This window comes from Penicillium crustosum (genome assembly GCF_028827405.1).
Source record: "Penicillium crustosum strain IBT 35664 chromosome Unknown utg000001l_segment0_segment0, whole genome shotgun sequence".
Taxonomy (NCBI): domain Eukaryota; kingdom Fungi; phylum Ascomycota; class Eurotiomycetes; order Eurotiales; family Aspergillaceae; genus Penicillium; species Penicillium crustosum.
The window spans coordinates 8,690,317-8,712,767 of NW_026623122.1; the positions used below are offsets into that span (position 1 = coordinate 8,690,317).

Consider the following 22,451-nt stretch of genomic DNA (forward strand, 5'->3'; position numbering starts at 1 on the left):
GATATTTGTACGTCTAAATTTTCGACTGCAATTCCCTTATTGCCGGGTGAACCGGAGATATATAACCGCCCCGGTTGATGTTACCCTAACGGTTTCGGGACTGAATAGACAGAACTATATAAAATCGACGGCCCCCACCAGAATTACATGAATCCTTGCCCCTGAATAGAGCCTGTTTGCCAACGTCATGTCTAAAGGAAAACGTCGCCGTCGCCACTGCCATGAAAAGCCGGTCCAGCAAACCCAGTCACCGGCACGCTCTTCAGCATCATCCCCAGCCAAGGAGAAAGGCCGACGTTGTGATATCCAGCAGAATATCACGAAGAGGCAGAAAGCCAAGAATCGGTTGCCATCATCCTCGCAAGTGTGCAAAAAATATGGATTAAATTCGGAATCACCACAGGCGGGGTCGTCCGATCCTCCGGTCACAGACCATGAGCGAACCAGCTCAGGTTCCTTTAAGAGCTCCCAAGTCAAGGTTCAGGAGCCAGGGTCATCACGCAAGCGTTCATTGTCGTCACTGCAGCGTGCGCCTCCACGTAAAGTGGAAATAGTGTATGAGTCTGACTTTGAGTTCGAATATAAAAATGAGGCTCAGGCCAAGGCGCAATTGCAGGCACTATTAGCTTTACGATCACCTCCATCGTCACCGCAAAGGGTTCTGAGCCTCAAAAGGACAGTACCTGTCTCTGATCGTGAATATGGGAACCAGACCCGTGAAGTATCATCATCATTAGATGAAGATTCGGAGTCTGAAAGAAGACGCTGCCCAACCTCACCATCGTATCCATCTTCCTCGCCACTCCAAATGGTCGTAAGTCCCAAAAGTCCCACGGCAGTCTCTGACTATGGATATGGAAACGAAACCACTGAGGTATCATCATCAGATGAAGACTCGGAATCTGGAAAAGGACGCGAGCTGGTCTCGCCATCACGATCACTTCCCTCATCATTGCAAAGGGCTGTGGGCCTCGCAAATTCCATGCCACTCCCTAATCATGACCGACGGAACACATTTTGTGTGGCATCGTCGTCAAGTTCACTGTCAGAGTCACAGTTAGTCTTTACATCTGAATCGGAAGGGGAATCAGCCCTGCCATCACCAGCATCGCCAACATTGCCAAAATTGCCGGAAAGAGTGATGAGCCACAAGACCACAATAGCTTCCCATCCTGATTATGGGCAGCAGACCCGCGAGTCATCGACATCGGACACTGACGATGAGTCTGAAACTGCATCTGAAGCAGGACTGAGCTCAGAGCTGGAACTGTCCTTGTCATCGCCCTCACCATGCGAGATAAGCAAGATGAAAACCCTAAAACGAAACAGATCAAACGCCCACCATGCGTCTCACCGCAAGGCAGTACCATTTCCACTCCCCTCATCACCGGAGCCTCTGCCCGAAGTTGAATCCGGACCTATGTTGCCATCAGAATGCGACTGGTCTATCCTGTCATCGTTAGATAGGCTCATAAATTCGGAACCAGCTATACAAAACTTCAGAAGTGAGCACTGGCGCAAAGCATGCGGGAAGAAAAGGCGGTCATTTCCAACCTCATCTCGATTGAATTCAGAAATAGGACTTGAGACTCCATCAAAATCAGTAGCTGAAACGGAATGGCAACCAACAGAATCTGGAACTGAATCTCGATATCCATCTCCAACTCAGGCAACAATAACACCAGCGTCATCTCCACCCGTACCTCCAGCTGTTTTACGAGTTCGATCTCAAGCTGTTCCTCCATTTCTCCCACCTCAACGCTGGTTACCGAGACTCGAACGGCCAAATCAGGAATCATCATTAATCCCAACCGTCTGGGCCTCGCGCCTCCGATATAGACGCGACATCAATCCTCCTGACGTCCCTCTCATGATAGACGGCAAGAGATTCCCAAGGCTTTTCGCCGAGATTCCACCTGGCGGTCACGAGAATATCGAGTTCATATTCCCGGATAACCCCGATGACGACCCTGATTTTCATGATTCAGAGTCTGATGATCCCGATTCGGAGCTTCCAGAAGCTAAACGGCGTAGAACAGAATTGTCTGCGAACTTGCCACATCCAGAGGAATTGACACAACGAGAGGGGTCACATCCAGACGCCCAAGAGGCATCAAACCCCGAACAATCGCCAGTACCCGAGTCAGAGCCTGAGCAATTCCTGGATCTCGTGTCATTTTTCGACCTTGCGACATGGTCGAATCCCCAGTCATTGCCCAACATCGAAAGCCCAGCAGATCCCGAGATATCATCGGCTCCCGAGCCAGTGCCGGAGCTCGAAATATCATCAAACCCCGAGAGGCCATCGGATCCCGAGATCGAAAACCCACTCGCCCCTATCAGGAATAAGCTACAGGTATGGCAAATCAGGCAGCTTGATAAGCAGATCGACAAGGCAGTTGAAATGGATAAGGAACAAAATCCTCAGCACTGGGGTGGTTCATGGATGAAAGAATATGAGAGAGGCGGACAGATAAAGGTTCAGATTGAGGCCGCGTATGAGCAAGATATGAAAAAGAAGAAAGAAGAGATGGAAAGGGATAAACAGAGAAGACGCGAGAGGAATAGAAAACTGAAGGAGGGAAGGGAGAAAGCGAAAAAAGCAATGGAAGAGCGAAAGATGCGAGAGGAGAAAGAGGCACAGAAGAGAATGCAGGAGGAACAGAAGAGGCGGCAGAAAAAGGAGAGCCAAGATAGGGAAGAGTTGGAACGACGGAGGGCGAGGGCAAGGGCAGAGGAAGAGCCGAAAGACGCGTTATCGATGTTGCGCGAGATGCTAGACGAGGAAAAGAGGACTGCAAGTCCTCACACTCGGTCTGAATTTAAAGGGAATCAGAGTATTGCACGACGGGAGGCGTTACAGAAAGCTATGGATGCACTCAAGACGCTGGAGCAAGAGAAAGAAAGGGAAAAGGAAAGACAAAGAGAAGATAGAGAGGATTTCTAAAGAGCTAGGGAATGGTAGAAGCATCAGATACCAAGAAATAATAGTGTACAATAGCAATTAACATCCTCGAGTCGGGCAAGGGAAAAGAGGAATGATCTGGGTAGTATTGATAGATCTATTAGGAACGAGTACGGGGGATATCATCAATACGCCACCAGCGTTAGTGTGGTACAGACTCCAAAACCCCCCTCAATGCCAAGGTTGTCAGATATTGACTCGTTAGACTCGCATTAGATGGAGATATGGACAGGAACAACCAAAAAGAAAGAGAGCAAGGTGTAGTTCCAAATTACTCCCATGCATCTCCCCAATCATCATCAGCGTCCTCGTCTTTTGGTTTAGTATCGATCTTCTTAGGAGCAACCACAGTCCGAGGCTTGGCAGTGTTCAGCGTTGATCGTGTAGTAACGCTGTTGGTAGAAGCCGCCTTGGTCAGACCCTTTGGCAGGGGGTTTTTGGCCTTGGTCTGAGATTTTGCGGCGAGCCAGCCGGCAAAATCGGGTTCGCCGCCGTCGTCGTAGGGCACCGCGGGGGCTTTGTTTGATGAGTGGGCAGGGGATGTGGGTTTAGGAGAAGTTACAGCGGCAGTGAATGGATCTTCGTCTTTTTCATCGTCGTCCATAGCACCCCAGGCATCGAAGACGTCATCGCCCTCTTCTTCAGGCTCGTCGTGAACTACCGGAGCTGGGCGATCTGACATTGACCGGTTCAAAGGCTGAGCTGCGGGACGAAGGGCTTGCTTTGGTAGTTCGGCTGGGGTTGAGGGTGATGGTTTGGAGGGACGAGGAACAGACGCTGAGCGAGCAGTATCAGGATCAACAGCCTTGGTGACGTTTGCGGTGGGCTCAATCTCCCCGTTGGCAGTTGCGATTTTGTTTGTGAATGATGAAATAGCCCAGCCGGCCCAGGAGTTGTCATTGGGGGTTCCAACGCGAGCATCGGGTTTGTTGACTTCTGCGGGTGCGGCCGGGGGTATGACAGTGTCTGGCATCGTGCTAGCAAATTTCCGTGTCCGCTGGACATACAAATCAAATGTTTTGTTTGCTTGGTCGCGAATCAATCTGTTCTACTGTAAGGATCGGGCCAGAATTAAAAGACGAGCGCATTACTCACTTTTCCTTGTCCAAAAGTCCAGGGCAAATGGCAGGTAGAATCCTGACAGCACAATCTTCCTCGTTAAACACGTCGACAGTCGCGGCCAGAGCCAAAAGTCCTGCATTTCGAGCGTGGACAAAGGGGTCTCTGATGGCTCTCGTGAATGCCGCAATAAGTACTTTGGAGCGGGTCTGTATGTAATGTCAGCGGCAAGACCTAGCATGGAGGATAGATCACCTACACTTTGACTTAGGTTCTTAGCAATCCGACCAAGACAAATTGTCGTGTTTGTCCGGATCCCGGGTTGCTCATCGTTAGCAGTGCGGGCAAGGAACTTCAAGAGTTCTCCATTGACAATTCTATCATTGAGTTTGTTAATGATAGTCAGAACAGCCTTCACTGTCTGTTCTCGAACCACCGGGGCAACATCTGTGAAACCAGAAGTCTATGACATGTTAGTAAAATGTGCGTTACCAAGAATCATATAGCTTACCATTTGAGGGAAGATCTTGTCGTTGACTACCCTCTGGGGAAGGTTATCAATCATTGATGGAAGGTTATCCAAGAGGCAGACCCGCAATGCTCGATCAGGGTTTCCAAATAAGCGGACAATAACAGGAGTCATCTTAGCATTGAATTCGTCTGCCGACAGCTTTGCTCCAATCTTCAAGGTAGCTGAAAGAACTTTCGGCCCACCGCCGCCAAACTCGACTGACTTGAGTAGCTCAGGGAGCACCTTCATCTTGAAGAATTCCTCTGGGAAGTCATCAGAAAGATTATCAAGCTCACTGCAAGTGGTGAAATGTCAGCCGCAAAATCATTAAGATATTGGGAATATACGTACTTAATAAATTCTTCGCGCTCGGCGTCACTCTTGAGCCCCAAGCTATCGATGTCTTCAGTCATTCGAATGAGTGGTGTCTGGAAGAATCCACCTTGTTTCTTTCCCTGCTCCACGAAATGCCCCGGGCTCAGTCGTAGCTTCGGGTTGGCGGTGCAAAGACGTTTATAGCTTTGGTGCATGCTGGGAGGAATGTTCGTCGTCTTGCCAGCTTGATCGCCGCCTGAGAAACCCCCATTGAAGACCTCAAAGATCAAGATACCCAGCCCGTAGGCATCGACTGCTGCCAGGGGATTGCGCTTGATAGTATCCCAGCCTGCTTTAACAATTTCCGGAGGCGTGTATCTACCGGCATCGGGCACACTACTTCCGTATGTCTATGCATTGAGTCAGTATATGGCATCATCCGGAGTGTGACCTGGAAGAGTCCGAACCAAGATCACTCACATATATAATTGCATCGTCTTCTTTCATGGAGCTCAGAATGTCGAAGCCTCCCAGCTTCCATTCGCCGCTCTCGCTTATGAACACCGAGGATGCGCGCACAGCGCCGTGAACTGAGGAAGCATCGTCGTTGATGAATTTGAGAGTAGTCTGTTCAGAGAAATCCCGCTCAGCAATGTCAAGATATCTGATTTTGGATAATATCATACCGCCACAGTATACAACCCCCACTTAGCCGTCTCCTCACTCAAGCTCCGACGCTTCACCGGCCAGCTGAGTGGCACGACTCGTTCCGTGACGATATAAAGGTTGTGCTCGGTCTACCAATATGTAAGCTTCTGCAATATAGTCCGACGTTCAGGCTAAAAGTCCGGGGTCAACTATACCTCAATCGTATCCAACACCTTGATAACACCAGGATGCCGCAACGTTCTAGATTTGCGCACCGCATTCTTCGCAAGAGGGAGGCGCGACTTGTTTGCATTGACATCAAATGCAAAGACACTGCAAGCCGAACCGTCATCCTATATGTACCACGACATCGTCAGCCGTTGAAGCTCTTCCGTATGGAAAAGGAACCAAAAAAGCCACCGTACCCGTTTCGTACCGTTGTGCAGTGCCCAGACCGAATCACCGATGTCGACTCTCTCGCCGAGGGAAAACGGGAGTCCTCCACCCTTCGCGATGGCGGATCCGATGGCTGATTTCAGGAAATCCATGGCCGCGGTGTGGCCGATGTGGCAGCTCGGGAGTTGTTTGGGGTGTCCGGGGTTCGCGAGTCGGGGCGGCCAATGGCCAAAGGGTCGATGTACGGCCGGGTTTCAGGATTAGATCGATAGCTCGAGAGAGTGAGTAAAAATAATCAGAGACTAGATACAACGTTCTTGTAAGTTGGAATGGCCAGACACACATCAAACACTAAACTCCTTTCACCCCGCCTTATCGTGATAAACACTTCTTGCCTGAGGCCACCACGTGCTCCTATAAATAAAGCGGAGCTTTATCTTCCCTTTTCTTCACCTCCATGTTATGATCCTATGCGTCTAATTTTATCGCCAAATGACACTGAAACTTACGATACTAACCCTATTGAAATTATCTTCTTCCAGCCAACACTCACCCACACACCAGTCGACAGTCGACAGTCGACATTCCTATTGATTACCAGTGAGTCCACCATTCCCTTTCCCACGCGTGTACACACAGTACACAATTCACCCAGCGACGCAAGTCGCCCTCCCTCTCCCATGATGCGAACTCTGGTAAAAGGTCAGACCAAGACCACAACACCACACTCACCCAGCAAACCCGATGGTACTCCCGCAAATCCCAAAACCCATGCAAAACACCACAAACCGACCCCGGAGCGATCTTCAAGAGCTATTACCCGGCGCGCACGAACCAACTATCTCTTTCCAATAGACTACTGTCTATTGGACCAGCCACGATGGTGCCACACCATCACAGAGCTGTGCCCAGACCACGATGACACCCTCCTCCGATCGCACTCCCAACAACCAACTTCACATGACACCATTCCCCCCCACTCTTCCAGCAGGACACATATGTCTCCCATCGGAACGCTGCTAGCAGCGGGATCCTAGCCAGCACCTCCATGGCTCGTGGCCACGCCGGACAAAGCGTCGTTAGTCCTGGATCATGGAAGATATTGTGTATATCTATGCCTCTGTCCGTCCCAAACCGGTACCGCAGCTAGGCCTAGCGTGTGCACGCATCGCTTAGAGCTCGCTTTCGACTACTGTGATATCCTTGTATGTTGCGGTGTTGATTGCTTGAGGACCGCCTTGGGATTGTATCCTGGGGTGTTTTGGTGATAGCTTGTACAGTGTCGGGTCTACGCGAGAAAGTATGGGAAACGGGGAGGTGGCGCCGCTATCTGGGGTTGCCGTGTCCGCTTCGCTTCCATGAGGACGGGTGGGCGACCAATGGCTGTGGCGTAAAGGGTACGAGGGTTTGGGGATTAGGAGAAGAGGGAGTTTGGGTGGCCGGATGACATTTCTTATGGTGTTTTTTGGGTGGCTTGGAGTTGGACGTGTTCTTGCTGGCGGCGTTCTGTTGGCTATGCAAAATACGGACTTCTCTATGGTCTTCTCTCTGACTGCTTTGTGAGTGACATTTCTGGCTGCTCTTTCTCTTTCTTCTTCCTTTTCTCTTTTTCATCTGCTGTGAAGAGTGGTGTGGGCATGTTGTTGTAGGTGGTTGGGAGTTGGGAGCGGGAGAGGTGTGTTGATTGGGGTGTGGGCTGGAGGTGTTTGGTTTTTGTGATGCTTGGTGGTGTTTTTGGAATTTGTTCTGGGGCTTGTTTTATGGCTGGAGTGTGGTTAGAGGAGTTTGCTATGGGGTAAAGCACCGCGGTGGGTTGATGTCTGGTGTTTGTGGCTTGAGTGATGACACTCTTGAAATTGAACCTGAGGAGATACTTCCCCTTGCACTTGACTTATCATTCATTGAAATTAGGTGATGTGCTGTTGCTGACGCCTGCCACAGATTATCTATCATTGCCAATACCGGCTTGGATTCATTATACGGTTTAAATGTTAAGTATGGATACAGGTGGTGAAGTTGGGTGCTTCTATATAGAATACGAGAATAGTCGGCTGCTTATGCAGCCTTAGTACATCTTTTTCAATGTATCTTTGTCTCTTTCGTATTTCTCCCCTTATCGGTGTTATAACTAGAATAGAGTAGGCGAAAACGGCTTGAAGTATGCAATACGACTTAGCTATATGTAACCTTTGATCTACTCAGATTGACGGAAATTTTCATATAATCATTTCATTGCCAGGTGGCCGTGGGTCCGCTGGAGCTATCTGTTCTTGTCAAGTTAACACGCACCTTCAACCACACCTCGTCCACTGCTCTGGCCCCTACCCTAGACCGATCACCTTCATTCACATCACCATCCGACCAATTGTCTCCATTCCGAGACACAACCCATTGCAGACCTCGCCTTCCTCCATGGAAGGTACAAGGACCGGTGAGCCCACCAAGTGGACACACAGACCTCCAACCAACAACTGAGAAGAAAGGAAGAGAAGAGATAAACGACAAAAAAAGAAACAAGATAAGAGAAAACCAGAAGGAAGAGAACATCTTAGGTAAAAGAGAAACCCTCAAGACTTCAACTCGAAGATGACGCATGTGGAGATGTTGTGCACTAGGGAGGCATACGGCGATGGCTAGATTGGACATCAAGTGCGCGATTTCAATGGGTTCATCGTCATCGCCTAGAAATTCGGATTTCATGTACACCACCAGATCGAGATCTGGAAACTAGATAGGCACAACTGGTAGATTGATCTGTCAGGTCTGATCATAGAATTAGCAGATTTTCGCCCAAGACCACAAAATTGTTAACTCACCGAGCAAGCCTTGAGACGACATGAGGTTCACCGTAGAATTCAAATGTTTTGAGGCCCGCGTCGATGACGGGAAAACACATGAAGACACGGTCATGGAAGGGTAACCGGGGTATTTGAGTTGGCAGTTGCCAACAATGCAGAGCGCGGACAAGTCACAGCTAAGCGATAAGATATAGCATCATTCGAGGGAACCGCTCACGGCTTCATGGTTCATGTAGTTCATTTTCCTTCGTCCGTTGCCTCGGCCGGGTGGGAAGTTCCAGGGGTTGTTGCTGGGGTATTAGCAGACATCTGGGGTGGCATTTGAGGCATTTGGTTGAAGCCGTTACTGGGAGTCCGATGCTGGTTAGGTGGGAAATGATGCGATTGATGAGGACTTGATGAAAAGTGAGGCTGCTGTGGGTAATTGCCACGGTTGGGAGGCACTGGGTTGGTTAAAAACGAGAATTGCTTGATGGGGGACTGTAGCCACACTCACTATGTCCCGACTGCTGAGGATATCCGGGTTGGCCAGGCATAAACATCATTGATTGGGGAGGCTGTCCGGATTGCGAGTTCTGGTGCATCATCATTGGCGCACCTCGGCTCGGGCTTGGGTATCCACTATGCGGCTGAGGTGTATGTTGGGGATAGACATGGCCCGGATTCGGGGAATACATGGGCATCTGTCCGTTATACGGAGTCATTCCTTGTGGGACTCCCATGTAGGGTCCATTCGATGCCTGCTGCGCCATCATGGGAGCGCCATTCACAAACTGAGGACCACCACCCTGGAAAGGTCTCATGTGGCCGGGCTGGGGACCGCCGTAAAACTGTGGAACCGGTTGGGGGAAGGAAAGCTGGGCATGGGGAGCCATAGGGGACGGGTATCCATGTTGCATTCGCGGGGACGGGAAAACCTGGGAGTTTGACGCGGACAACTGCATGCGGTGATGATCATCCGCATGGGAGGGGCCATGGGGGCCCTGAGAGTGAAGACCATGTGGCCCATTCGAAGGACCAGAAGATGGCGGCATCACTGGATTACCTTGCTGGAAGTGGAAGGGCACCTGATGCTGCTGGGGAATATTGGGGTTGTTGGAGACGGAGCGACCCTGGGGCGATACTGTCGGCACGCCGACAGGCTGTTTAAACATCTGATCGTACGTCTTATCTTCGGTTCCCTCCGCAAAGTCCCAAGTTGGCAAAGTCTTGTAGGGTGGTGGGATACCTCCATTCAACACAATCAACCTCTCGGTGGTGTCTGCATTCTCCTTCTTCATACGCTTGATAGGATTGAACTGGTTGCTGATCGAGGGACGTTCAGAGATAGGCTGTGGCTTCCTTGGGCCAAAGAATGCGGTCGGCGTTGTGGCGCGCGACACAGAGCGGTTGCGAGAGAAAGGCCGTGGGCTTGCAGCAGCTCCCGAGGTACCAGGAGTGAAAGTGCTTGCTGCGGGGTTTGGCTTGAATTCCATAGCTTTGACATTGAACTTGGTTCCTGCAGAAGACCCGGCCTGCGATTTGACAGGGCTGGTAATTCTCTGCTGCTCGCTGGCGGGACCAGTTGGGGGTCCACGGGCATCTTGAATCGGGAGTGGGGTAGGAACAGGACCCATTGCCGCACCCTTTCGTTGCTGCAAATTGTCCGCTAGTCGATGACTGAGCATGCCAACACCAGGACGTCCCGGCGGAACGACTTGCTGAGGGAATCTTCCACCAGCACCGGCGAGAGGCCCGGTGGGAGGATAGCCCTGACGAGTGCGGTTGTAGTTCTGACGATCAGCGGGTGCAGATGGGGGCACAGCCCCGGTAGGTCCGGCACCACGAGCAGGCGGCTGTTGTTCCATGGGAGGCGTGGTAACCTTTGGGGTAGTCTTGTCATCTCCCTGCTGCAGCGCTCGTTGCATAATTGCTTCCTGCTTCAGCCGGTCCTTGGCTAGGATAGGAACAAGGTCTTTTGGCACTGGGGTCGAGAGTTTGAAGCTCTTGGAAAACTTCATCAGCTCGTTGAGTTTCATAGTTCGGTCATATGAGGCTTGGTTGCGACGGCGCTCCTGCATCTTGATTTTCTCACTATTTGCGAACTGGCGGAAATGATCTAACACCTCCACCTCCACGTTTGCGGTCGCATTTTCAGGCGCAGGGCGCTTTCCAGCCGGAATAGCGGACGCAGTAGATACTGCAGGTGCCACACCCTTGCCCAAGGCACTCTTTTGCTCGGTATCTGTTGTGGGTTGCAGCGATGCAACCAGCTCAGCTTGCTGTTCTGAGGGTGAAGCTTCCTTTGCCACGGCCTGAGCGGGAATGGGAATAGGAGCAGTTGGGACCGGAGAAGCGACAGCTTGCTTGGTGGGTGCACTGGGAGCCGCAGTAGGCTGGGGAGCTGCCTGGCGGCGTCCAGGGGGCATGTACTTGTTGGGCTGGCCGGAAACCAGAGGAGGGAAGGCTTTGTCTTCGCGGCGAACACCGCTGTACTTGTCTTCTTCGTCTTGGTCGCCAGTATCCGGTGCGACAAGGCCACGCTCCTCGCGCATGTGGGAGTTGTCGACATCCTGTCCCTCAATCTCACGGGCGATCCGAGCTGCCTCTGCCTGCTTCTGTTTGTAGTTGGGATCCGAGCGATCAAGGCGAGTGGTGTAGATGTTCTCATCGTAGTTGGTCTTGGCGCCGAAAAGACGCTCGTTTGCCTCAAACTGGTCCCATCCTGCAGAAGTGTTGCTCGTTTCAAGTGACATATCAATGTCAGTCTCGGCAGGTTCCCAGCGCTGCAAGGTGCGCTCTCGCATAGCTAAGTTTCCGGAGATATCACTGTCGGTTCTGAAACCTTGCGAAGCACCTGTGGTCTCCATTAGTATACACACAAACGAATCTGACTAAACAAAGCAAGCCGTACCGTTTGGTTCCTTGGCTGAAACTTCGGCTGTGGTAACGTTTGGAACGGCAATGTCGGCCACATCCTTAATATCAAATGTCATGATGTGCTCGGGCGTCGAGCCTATGTACGGAGTTGCGACATCGCTGACACCGTTTGTCCGGGGTTGCCCCTCTTGCGAGGTTCTCTGGACCATTTTGAGCAGGAACGAAAGTTCGTTGGACTCCATGGTCGAGGAAGAGAAGATGCCGGTAAACTTCTCTCCGGTCTTAGTGGTAATGGTAGTGTGTAGGCCCTAGGAAGCAGTTTAGAATTAATCGACAGTATGGTGGTGCGACTTGGCTTACGATGAAGCTGGCAAATAAGAAAACTAGGCGGTCATGAGCATGGCTATCAGGGGTGTTTGACTCCTTTTGGTTGGGTCTCGGGGATCCAGACTGTTTCTGGTGGGTCATGTTGCCGTTCGATGAAGCGTATGAAGATCGTTGAGTGATGGGGTTGGTCCCTTGGGTCCAGGCCTTGTGGGAGTTTGTGCGCCTATGCAGTAGAACATGCTTGTGTTAGTAATTGGTCACAAAACAGAGAACGACAATACATCTCTATCGTCGAATCCGACGGTTTCAATTGGCTCTTGTTGGCGCACAACTCGATGCAAGCCTGCAACAGAGCCCATCGGTTCAAAGGCGCGTGCACGAGTTCAATCGCCAATAAGACAAGGGAAGGGCACGATAAGACAACAAGGGGAGTTTCCGAAATCCGTAGAAGATGGAAGCACACAGGGAAATGTTGTATAGAAGGAAGAGCTGAACATACCGTTGTCCGCCATCGACGGGGCTGCCCGACTGTCGTCGGTTGTCGGACCCCTTGGTGCTGTTACTGGACCTCAGAGTGGATCGGCCGGGGTTGGGGGCGCCCGCGCTGGCATTGCCAGACGCGTTGTTGGCCGGCACAGAGTTGAGAGCGGAAGCCATTGATTGACTTTGGTGTCAGTCAGGGCAAGCTTGCGTCGTGGAACTTCACACGGCGGAAAGCCGCGAGGATGAGGCACGATGCCACAACACACCGCCTGCACAAACAGGACTTGGGGGGAAAGTGAGGGGGAAGGATAAGCAACCACCACACTGCGGAGATATCGGAATGCCAATGGCAGGAAAATAGGGAAGAATGGAAGGGAACAGAAGGATTTAAAAAATAGAGGAAAGAGAAATGGGCTTGTCGCAAGTTGATGGGGGAAGGGGACTGGAGAGAGAAGTCACGCGTATGGTATTGTATTTGTGTGTTACACCCTTTTCCTTTTATTGTTTCTTTTCCTTTTTCTTTTTCTTTTTAGTGTTGTGAGTGCAAATGTCCCAATAGGAATATTATTGTTGATCTCACAAAGGAATAATATGTATTGTTCTAATAATTCTCTACTCTTGGGCCTCCAACCCTAGGAAATAGGCCAATTGCCAATGTTACTGACAGAGTACGGGTCAGGCTTAGGTAGCTCCGTCCATACTATTGACCCCTCATAGAGTTTAGGACTACATTAACCATAATTTAGAATGGTGCCATTTGTGCGATATAGGGTCAGAACCCATGAATTAAGATATATGTATTTATTTCCGATGCATCAAGCAGGGAACTACCAATAGAAACAAGTAAGCCTGCATCGGTAGACACATGTATCCATACATCATCTTGTACGATCAACTGCATTATCGGCCATTCACGTTCCAAGGACTTGTGCCATTATTCAGATCATAATAGGGTGGTATTTTACTCTGTATCTTGCTCATCGTTGCCACTTTCTATAAGGTATGTATATACACACTACCTCCACATGTCATATCTGAGGTCATAGGTCCCGAGGTATACTTTGTACATATCTGGTTCCATGGGAACTCCCTCGGTGGGGCTTTCCTATTTTAGCTGCCGTTCTATAACCCTCAGAGCCGGGCCCGCCAACCTTAGAAGTAGATCCTACTCAGATCTCCTACAGAGTTTACCTAGGGATCCAGTATATATCCCGCTACATAATTGGACGCTCAATTGATGTTATGATCTTTTGACTGAGTGGTGGAATTATCTTAGGTAATCAACTGATCACCCGGGGCTCCATGTGTGTCTATGGACTTATAGGCACAATATAGGCTCACGTTTTGTAACCCCAATATCCCAACCTTGCAAGATTTCCTATCAGAATTGCAGAGGCAGCAGCAGGACCCGCCTGGGATGAAGAAGTTAGTACCTTAGATCATCAGTGTCGGGGGAATGGTGTTGAGTCACACCACTCAGATCGCCAATCTATATATGTTAAAGTTGTTTAGGAAACAACTAATCGAGTGGCTATGATAGATTCGATTTCCAACCAGCGTTGCATTCGAGTGTTAGTCAGCGCTCGTGGATTTAACAAATCAATCCAATGAGTATGCCGTGATGGACACCCATTTTAGAGAATGTGACAACCAACGCATATAAAAAGGGCATTAGCATTCTGCCTCATAGTATAAGCCAATTTGGCTGCTGTCCTTATCGGGCCAGCGATTTCCTTCACCATAATGGCATCATCTTCACCGTAAGTTCCAGACTGTATCAGCCCCAACCTAGCTTTAATCCTGCCACTCTTCGTACCTAAAACATTGGCTGTATCAAAATGAGGCTCCAACTCCAAGCAATATTACTCAGATTTAATAGGGCCTAATAACCTTAGTTCACATGTATCTCAATCCTTGCATTCTATTAGCTCTTCAAATCGCATTGCTGAAATCTCCTTCCATGGTTGTTCGAGATGGGAATGGAGTTAGGCGTTACATTGGTTGGGCTGCCGTACTTTAGGCTAGCAGGCTTGTTCGTTCTGTACTCCGTACTTGGTGGGCCTGATACATACTTCCTCCTATGAAGAAGAGAGCAACGAATTCTATACGAAAGGTCTGAGTAAGTAGTGCAAAAATACAATAGTAACCGAAATAACTTAACCCAATCGTCCTACAAGACATGTATAAATAGAGCCGGAGTGGAGCTGAAGTGGAACAGTCGAAAGGCACAAAGGCAAGGGCCTTATCAATCGGGTACTTATCAGTGGATGCGGTGAGGGATGAGCCCATTTGTCCCTTTGATGTTCTATTGTATGTTGTATGTTCGATGTATTATGATGTTGAAAGTATAGGTAATATAAGCATATGACTATATGGTATCAAATTGGAGATCAATTGCCAATGCTCAATTCACAAAGTACATGCATACATTGTATATATGTACCAACTACTGCGGCCTGAACTCTCGAGCAACGCGTTGCCCCGGTCCCTTGTACATCATTACAGGGCTATACATGATTGTATGGTATTTATGGTATTGGAGCCACAAATTGTTGCTGATCATCGGTTCGGGTGCGGTAAGGCGCCAAGTTAACAGGAGGCTGGGCATCATCTTCACACATGCTTGGCACACTCGCTCGCTTCTGGCCTATTTCTCACTTTCCGTTCTCACTACCTCGGTCATCTGGCCTATCGTACTTATGCAGTCCCCAGGCACTTCAAGAACCCAGTTCCCCTATCCTGAACACCTGGACCACCAGACATCCCCCGAACGACCCTCGGGGTCTGGCAGTGCCGACACATCCATGGCTTCCCAGCAGTCCGGCCGCAGTTCCTCCGCCTCGTCTCGATCCCAGTCCAGCAAGAATCAGGTAAGTCTCTGGCTGCCTGTCAATCGCCTACATTCCGATGGCTAATGAATCGGTGTTTTCCCCCGCCGCACAGCCCGATAAGCAAATATCTCAAATCGAAAAGAGCGTCACGCACCTCTTGGTTGCGACAAAGCAACTCCTCGAAACCTTAACCCAATGGTCTCGGAAGCAAGCATCGGAGAATGACGTGTCGGATGTATATGTTCGATTGGGCTATGAATTTAATTTGGCTTGTCGGGCCTTCAGTGCCATCGGAGTCGACACCTCAGACCTCGGTCCCGTACCAGACCTGCTCCGCACCATACTTGAAGACACTCTTAGTCAAGATGCTTCTTCCCAGAGCCTCGATAGATACCTCCCCCGAATCCGAGATATAATCATCAACTTGTTAAAAGGGCTGAAGAAAAAGCAAGCTCGCCTAAGGTCCCGGCACCCGCGGGAAGATGGCCGGCCCACTCCAGGACGACAGGCCAGCGCGGGAAGCATCGTTAACGGTCAGGCAATTGGTCAGCTTTATGATGATGCTGCAGCATCCACCATGCCGTCGACATCCCAGTCCCCGAGAAGATCGAATCGACGATATGGCAGTGGTGGATCGCTGGAGGATCAACCGGCTATTGCTCGAACCTCCTCAGCACCTTCGACAACCGAACCACGCGTGGCAAACAACGCCGAAAGGGAACTATCGCGCCGAGAGGCCCAGCAAATGCTGTCTCAACCTACCCCCTTCGATAATGACACAACCCCTCGAGCCACAACATCCAATAACCCAGCGCCTTCAACATATGTTACACCTGCCGGTTTCAGTGCGCCTCCGCCTCCGCCTCCGCCAAAGGAGGATGACGCATTGGGGGCTTTGCAAAGAAGTGGAGAGCTTGAGCGACGTGCCTCACGTCGATTCTCTGCTTATCAAATTCAGAAACACTTGGGCACATCTACCAACGGCGTTCCTGTACTCCCTACCCAGAACTCTCCCATACCCAATCGCGGTCGTGATGTCCGCGAATCTTTGAATGCAGTCCGTCTGCGGGGCTCATTTACTCATACGAGACAACGATCCAACAATCGGTTACAGGAAGCTGCGAAGGGTGCGCAAGCTCCCCCACCCGCAAATATTCCAAATGTTGTGGAAGAAGAACGCACGCCTCCACCTGCTGCACCTCAACTAGAACCACAAGGTATCGATGCCGTACCATCTGAGGTGCCCACAGAAGCGGATGTTCATAAGGAGAAAAACGATACCGTGGAAACTGCGATCGTTCCTCCCCCTATCATTCCACAACCCCAAGAGAAGCCAACACTTGAGGACGCTTTTGAGCCCGCAAAACCGGCACCCCAAACCCCGAAGGCAGGCTCCTTTGGACCGTCCACCGAGATTGCAACACCTCTATCGGCTATTCAATTTGCTACTGAGCAGCCCTCACCGGGGAAAGAGCTGACGCTGTTCCTGCAGTATAAAAGCAAAATTAAGAAGTACGTGCTCCCAGATGGTATTGCAGAGCTCACCATTGGGCGCCTGCAGCTTGCTTTTATTGAAAAGTTTGCGTGGAATACCCACGACAATGGCGTTGATTTGCCAGAAATTTATATCCAAGACCCAATCTCAGGCATCCGACATGAGCTAGAAGATCTTGCCGACGTCAAAGATCGGTCTGTGTTGGTGCTTAACGTTGACAACCTCGATGAGGTCAAGAAACATTTCGATGACAGCCTTGGAAGCGTGCGCCTCCTGGTCGAAGGTGTCAAAGAAACACTTTCTGGCCAAGGGAATATCATCCAGAGGGTTTCAGATCGCCAGCTTGAAGCTGCCAAAGAAATCGCCCGCTTGGCTGCTGCTCCCCAGCCACCATTGGAGGGAATTCGAAGGGATCGATTGCCGGCAGTGGATCTCAAATTGCCGAGCTTCAGAGCTTGCGTCGTGACTTGGCTGTCCTGCGTCAGACCTACTCCAACTTTACTGCCGATATTGCTGGTTCCATGAGCGCAGTTCGTGCTAAGGCAAGCAAGGTGAAGACCGCTGCTGACGACGTTGCCACTCCGTCCTATGAAGGCGATGCTGGCCGTGCTCGCGTCAATACCGGAAAGAAGGAACTTGCTAATGAATCGGAGCGACTGGTGGCTCGCGTCGATGATCTCCAAGATTTGGTCGAGGACCTTCGGAAGGACGTTGTGACCCGTGGTGTTCGTCCTCTCCCAAGACAATTGGAGGGTGTCAGCCGCGATATTAGCATGGTCATGAAAGAAATTAAGAAAATGCAGGACTTCCTGGGTCGCGAGAAGCCCATCTGGACCAAGATCTGGGAGAAGGAGCTACAACTGGTTTGCGAAGAGCGAGACCAGCTTACCATGCAGGAAGATCTCGCTGCCGACTTGCAGGACGATCTCGAGAAGGCAACTCAAACCTTCGCCTTGGTGGAGCAAGCTACGAAGGAGCAGGTCTTGACGAATACAACCGGTACCACCGCTGTCCGTGCCCCATCCAGGACCCTTGGAATCGACCCCACTATTGATCCCATGAAAGCCAAGGACGGTGTCCTTGGCGAAGTCCGAGCTTTGCAACCCAACCACGAAAGTCGACTAGAGGCGATTGAGCGAGCCGAGAAAGCACGCAAGAAGGAGCTTGAGACTCGGCGAATCGGCCTTTTCCAGAAGGAATTGGGTGCATTTGTCGAGGAAGGCAAATTGAAGAAGAGCGGTGGTTTCGAGGAGACTGAGCGCCTCCGTACTGCGAAGGACGAGCGCATCCGCAAGGAAGTTTGGGAAAGACAACAGGCCCGCAATGCCGAGATGGAGAAAGCAGAGGCTGAAGCCGCTGCTGCGCAGGCAGCGGAGCAAAACAATGAGGAAGAGGGTGGAGGTGATGATGACCAGCAGGAAGGTGAAGGGGACGCCACCCCGGATGATGTAAACGAGGTAGAGAAGGTAGAAGAGCCCAAGTCGCCATCTTCCGACACAGGGAAGTCACTGCCCAAGGCGCTGGAGGAAGACAACACCACCTCTGAACAGCCCTCTGCTTGATCCTCTATTGACACAAGGATGTTCCTCCATCCTCCATCCCATCCTCAATCTGATCATCCTCAACCCTACGAAGTCTCATCCCGAATCTCTCATAGCCAAGGGCAAGTGGAATTAGATTCACATGTTTATTATTTTGTTTTATTGCGTTCGACATCGCATTGGGGCTTTGGTTTTGTTCATGTCATTTCCGTTGATACCTTTTGGCGTGTTTCCTGTGCGAGAGCCCCTTATGTCATTTACTGACGATACCCTGCCATACTCTGTGGCTTGCCACTAGCATTTGGTCTTTGATTTTGCGAATGATATGAGCACATTTGACGTTAGCGTTGGGATGTTCTTTGGTTTGAAGTAGTACTAGTTGGAAGTAGACTCTTAATATTGTATTACGTAGGCTAATATAGAGCGAGAATAATCCCAAATACTCAAATCAACTAATATAAATGTTCCAACTAACTACTCCGTACTCCGTAACTTGACCTGTCTACCCTGCAAGCTAATGCCGTAGCGGTGTGCGCCTCCTGCATCCTGCACTCCCAGCCACCCCATGCAGCTTTGTAGCTTTGCAACTTTATACAAAGCCCAATGCGCCCTTAATTTATTCCTAGATCGACAAGGATCTTTCACCTAAATTCGTCAAACTCGACTTGGGTTGGGTGTTAATGGACACAAGAATATATATTTGCACCAGTGCACCCACCGCAACCCAACTCGAGATTTGGTTCCCAACCAACTCATTCACAGCCCTTGTTAGTGAAACAAACATCTGAAACAGCCACCCAACTACAAGAGCGCCTCCAACCCGACTGTTTTCACTAGTCTCAACCTAAACAAACTCGAGATCTAATCTGGTCACCATGCTCAGCGCCAGCATGCAGCTCCTCCACGCTCTCACCATACTCTGCTTACTGCCCCGGTTTTCAAAACTGATCTCAGCAGAATATACAAATGGCTCTGAGGATTTAGAATCCAAAGAGGCTGACACTTCTCCATCATTGCCAGCAAATTTCATCCTCCAGCGCAATGCCGCTATAACATCCCAGCTCGCAGCAGGGCTAGCTCTCGGCGTGAAGAAAATGAGCGAAGATGAAGGCGAGAAATTCTTCCTCGACTATTGGAGTTTTGGGGATGACTTTTCGTCTGGGAACATATCTGAGCGACACCTCCTCGATGAAGATGGATTTTCCCCAGCACGCTTTGTGGCCCAATCATTCCCATTCGGGCCGTCATATTCCATGGACACAAATGGAGACAGTCAGTTCCTTTCCCGAGAGAATAATAACAGCGCCGTCAATCTGCTCGAGAAACGAGATTTCAAGTGTCCGACTGGGACAACGGCGTGCGTATCCATCGGTCGATCCGATCGCTGTTGTGGGTCCGGGGAGACATGCCAGATCGTCGCTGATACGGGGCATGGCAATGTGGGCTGTTGTCCTAGCTGGAAGACTTGCTCTGGAATGATTGGGTCGTGCCAGAGTGGGTATACGGCTTGCTCGCAGGCTTTGGGGGGTGGATGTTGTATTCCGGGGTATGATTGTGTTGAAGGGGGATGTAAGTGGATTTCCTTATTTTATTTTCTCGTTCCCAGATTGCCATGTGGAATCGGGGATATGAGTGCTTTTACTAATTGCTCGAATAGGTGCATACATCACTGTGATTACGGTGTCTATCCATTCAACTGTGGTGTTATCTACTGTGACTTACTCGACCAAACCACAGGATACTACTTCCACTTCCTACACCCCCTCAGCGACCTCTCCCTATAGCAGCAAGTCCACGACAAACGATAGCCTGGCACCACCAGCACGGCCTACGAACCTCTCAACAGTAACCAGTAATACCCGCGGTAGCGATGTCTGCCCAACTGGTTTCTACGCCTGCTCGGCCGTCTACCAAGGTGGTTGTTGCCGCACCGGAAGAGACTGTGATACGACCTCATGTCCGACCACATCTTCGACAACCATAATATCAGATGGTGTGACGATTGTAGCGCCCGTCGCGACCACAACGCAACACTCTGGTGGAAACCGGTGCGCTCAGGGCTGGTTTCATTGTGCTGACACCGTGGGTGGAGGATGCTGTCCCATGGGATTCGCATGTGGTGCTAGTTGTACTGCAAGGGACATTTCGTTTGGGACGACTATCGCCAAGGAACAAGCTACCGCGACTAGCGGAGCTGGTGTGGTGCGTCGAGTTAGCAAAATGATGTTGGGGATGATGCTGGGATTGGGTGTGGGAATTTGGATATTATGAAAAAACAAAAACAAAAAAAAAAAAAAACAAACAAACAAGAAGATACGATACAGATGAATATGAATGACAATAAATCTGCAAACAGCTTGGAATGTGAATTTTATAGAAGCTCTCCCCACGGGGTTTAGTAATCGGGCTAAACGTACAGGCGGAGTCTTACCGGCTGCTGCACTCGGACCTGACCACCGAATCTCGCCGACACCGGGAACCTCCGCTTTTCTCACTTCTTCTTTCTCCAACCCTCGTTCTTTTCAGGTATTGTGAGTTAATATGTGATTTGATCGCAAAAGTGTGCTTTTAAATCACTTTGTGATCCCAATATTATCCATACATGGCCCCATACTGACATCCCACACCTCAGCCGCCATCATGTCCGAAACTCCCCAGGCACCCCCCCCCTTCATCTACCAGTTCGCCGCCGGTGCGGTGGCTGGTGTCTCAGAGGTATGTCTCTCTTGCTTTTGCTTTGGAAAGTGATTCCGACTTGATTCGTTGTGTCGGAACCCCCCCCCACGAGGTGCTATGTTGACTAACGCGTCTCTCCCCGCACGAACAGATCCTGATCATGTACGGCTCTCCTCTCCCCTTGTTTGGTCGCATGACTACCTTTCTTGGAGATATGCGTGGTATAGTGTGGAAATTGGACTCAATTGACAATGTGTGACTCGCAGGTACCCTCTGGATGTGCTCAAGACTCGAATGTAAGCAAGCCGCCGGTCGCAGTAAACACCCACCTCATATGACCTGAGCTAACGATATCCACCTACAGTCAGCTCCAGACCGGAGCCCCTGTCCCTGGTGTCGATCACTACAATGGCATGTTCGACTGCTTCCGCAAGATTGTTAAGAACGAGGGGTATGTTATCACCCCAGCGAAGTAGCCGCGGCTCTCTAACATGCGACAACGTATCTAGTGCTTCCCGTCTATACCGTGGTATCTCCGCGCCCATCCTGATGGAGGCACCTAAGCGTGCGACCAAGTTCGCCGCCAACGACAGCTGGGGTGCTTTCTACCGCAACCTGTTCGGTGTCGATAAGCAGACCCAAGGTCTGGCCACTTTGACCGGAGCCACAGCTGGAGCGACTGAAGCCTTCGTGGTGGTTCCTTTCGAGCTGGTGAAGATCCGTCTGCAGGATAAGGCCCAGGCCCACAAGTACAACGGTATGTTCGACGTTGTGAAGAAGATCGTGGCCGCAGAAGGCCCGCTGGCAATGTACAACGGCCTTGAGTCAACCATGTGGCGCCACGTCCTGTGGAACGCTGGTTACTTTGGCTGTATCTTCCAGGTTCGCGCACAGCTGCCTGCCGTCGAGCCCGGCAACAAGAACCAGCAGACCCGCAACGACTTGATCGCTGGTAGCGTTGGTGGTATCACTGGTACTATCCTCAACACCCCCATGGACGTCGTCAAGTCGCGCATCCAGAACACCTCCAAGGTTCCTGGCCAGGTCCCCAAGTACAACTGGGCCTGGCCTGCTCTCGGCACCGTTATGAAGGAGGAGGGCTTCGCTGCCCTGTACAAGGGCTTCACCCCTAAGGTCCTGCGTCTCGGCCCTGGTGGTGGTATCTTGCTTGTCGTCTACACCGGTGTCATGGATTTCTTCCGCAACATGCGCGATCAAAAGTAAATTGATCGTGCTTGTTGTGGTTGAATGTTTGATAGCGAAAATGTTTCCCAAAAAGCAAGAATGGCCATTCACCTCTGACCCTGACCCCTTTGCCCCGATACCCTCTTCCACTATCCTTTCTACCTTGGATTCAGAGTTGACAGAACATGTGGAGGAAGTTGTGGTTTATGGTTTCTTGTCTTTCTATACTACACTCTTTGCATTATACAATAGAGAACGGCCATTAGATGGACATAAAACAAAATAAAACAATAAATTCATGTGTTCAAGTCTATTTCTATCAAAATTTATAAATCTTCACATCTATCTGCCAAAATTGAAAG

General features: G+C 50.4%; 6 protein-coding genes across 6 annotated transcripts; 3 read left to right on the top strand and 3 right to left on the bottom strand.

Annotated features, from left to right (window-relative positions):
* Positions 1–187: 187 nt before the first annotated feature.
* Positions 188–2,947, top strand: N7487_003221 (uncharacterized protein; the record flags this gene model as incomplete). Its single annotated transcript, XM_056870968.1, has 1 exon — positions 188–2,947. One exon carries the CDS (start codon positions 188–190, stop codon positions 2,945–2,947), a length of 2,760 nt encoding a protein of 919 aa, XP_056735752.1.
* Positions 2,948–3,236: 289 nt separating this feature from the next.
* Positions 3,237–6,046, bottom strand: N7487_003222 (COPI-interacting protein CEX1; the record flags this gene model as incomplete). Its single annotated transcript, XM_056870969.1, has 9 exons — positions 3,237–4,008; positions 4,061–4,233; positions 4,284–4,487; positions 4,536–4,830; positions 4,887–5,260; positions 5,331–5,477; positions 5,537–5,647; positions 5,714–5,851; positions 5,924–6,046. The coding sequence occupies 9 exons, from the start codon at positions 6,044–6,046 to the stop codon at positions 3,237–3,239; spliced, it is 2,337 nt and encodes a 778-aa protein (XP_056735753.1).
* Positions 6,047–8,239: 2,193 nt separating this feature from the next.
* Positions 8,240–8,732, bottom strand: N7487_003223 (uncharacterized protein; the record flags this gene model as incomplete). Its single annotated transcript, XM_056870970.1, has 3 exons — positions 8,240–8,365; positions 8,520–8,614; positions 8,711–8,732. The coding sequence occupies 3 exons, from the start codon at positions 8,730–8,732 to the stop codon at positions 8,240–8,242; spliced, it is 243 nt and encodes an 80-aa protein (XP_056735754.1).
* A 190-nt stretch (positions 8,733–8,922) lies between these two features.
* Positions 8,923–12,707, bottom strand: N7487_003224 (putative PAB1 binding protein (Pbp1)). Its single transcript, XM_056870971.1, has 5 exons — positions 12,378–12,707; positions 11,912–12,101; positions 11,586–11,859; positions 9,189–11,528; positions 8,923–9,135 (listed from the first exon to the last, which is right to left on the bottom strand). Exons 1-5 carry the CDS (start codon positions 12,533–12,535, stop codon positions 8,930–8,932), a joined length of 3,168 nt encoding a protein of 1,055 aa, XP_056735755.1. The 5' UTR covers positions 12,536–12,707; the 3' UTR covers positions 8,923–8,929.
* Positions 12,708–15,008: 2,301 nt separating this feature from the next.
* On the top strand, positions 15,009–18,249 carry N7487_003225 (formin-mediated actin nucleation enhancer; the record flags this gene model as incomplete). Its single annotated transcript, XM_056870972.1, has 3 exons — positions 15,009–15,231; positions 15,305–17,113; positions 17,140–18,249. Exons 1-3 carry the CDS (start codon positions 15,061–15,063, stop codon positions 18,247–18,249), a joined length of 3,090 nt encoding a protein of 1,029 aa, XP_056735756.1. The 5' UTR covers positions 15,009–15,060.
* An 854-nt stretch (positions 18,250–19,103) lies between these two features.
* N7487_003226 (uncharacterized protein) lies at positions 19,104–22,398 on the top strand (the record flags this gene model as incomplete). The annotated part of the gene is made up of 7 exons (XM_056870973.1): positions 19,104–19,797; positions 19,886–20,476; positions 20,628–20,759; positions 20,861–20,943; positions 21,132–21,200; positions 21,273–21,355; positions 21,414–22,398. 7 exons carry the CDS (start codon positions 19,104–19,106, stop codon positions 22,126–22,128), a joined length of 2,367 nt encoding a protein of 788 aa, XP_056735757.1. The 3' UTR covers positions 22,129–22,398.
* Positions 22,399–22,451: the final 53 nt, after the last annotated feature.

What these genes read in the sequence shown, in the direction of transcription:
- N7487_003224 (XM_056870971.1), bottom strand. Translation starts at nt 12,535, where the DNA reads ATGGCTTCCGCTCTCAACTCTGTGCCGGCCAACAACGCGTCTGGCAAT. An exon ending in CCCGTCGATGGCGGACAACG is followed by an intron (nt 12,102 to 12,377) that starts GTATGTTCAGCT and finishes TCTACTGCATAG; the next exon opens with GCGCACAAACTCCCACAAGG. An exon ending in TCCTCAGCAGTCGGGACATA is followed by an intron (nt 9,136 to 9,188) that starts GTGAGTGTGGCT and finishes TAACCAACCCAG; the next exon opens with TGCCTCCCAACCGTGGCAAT.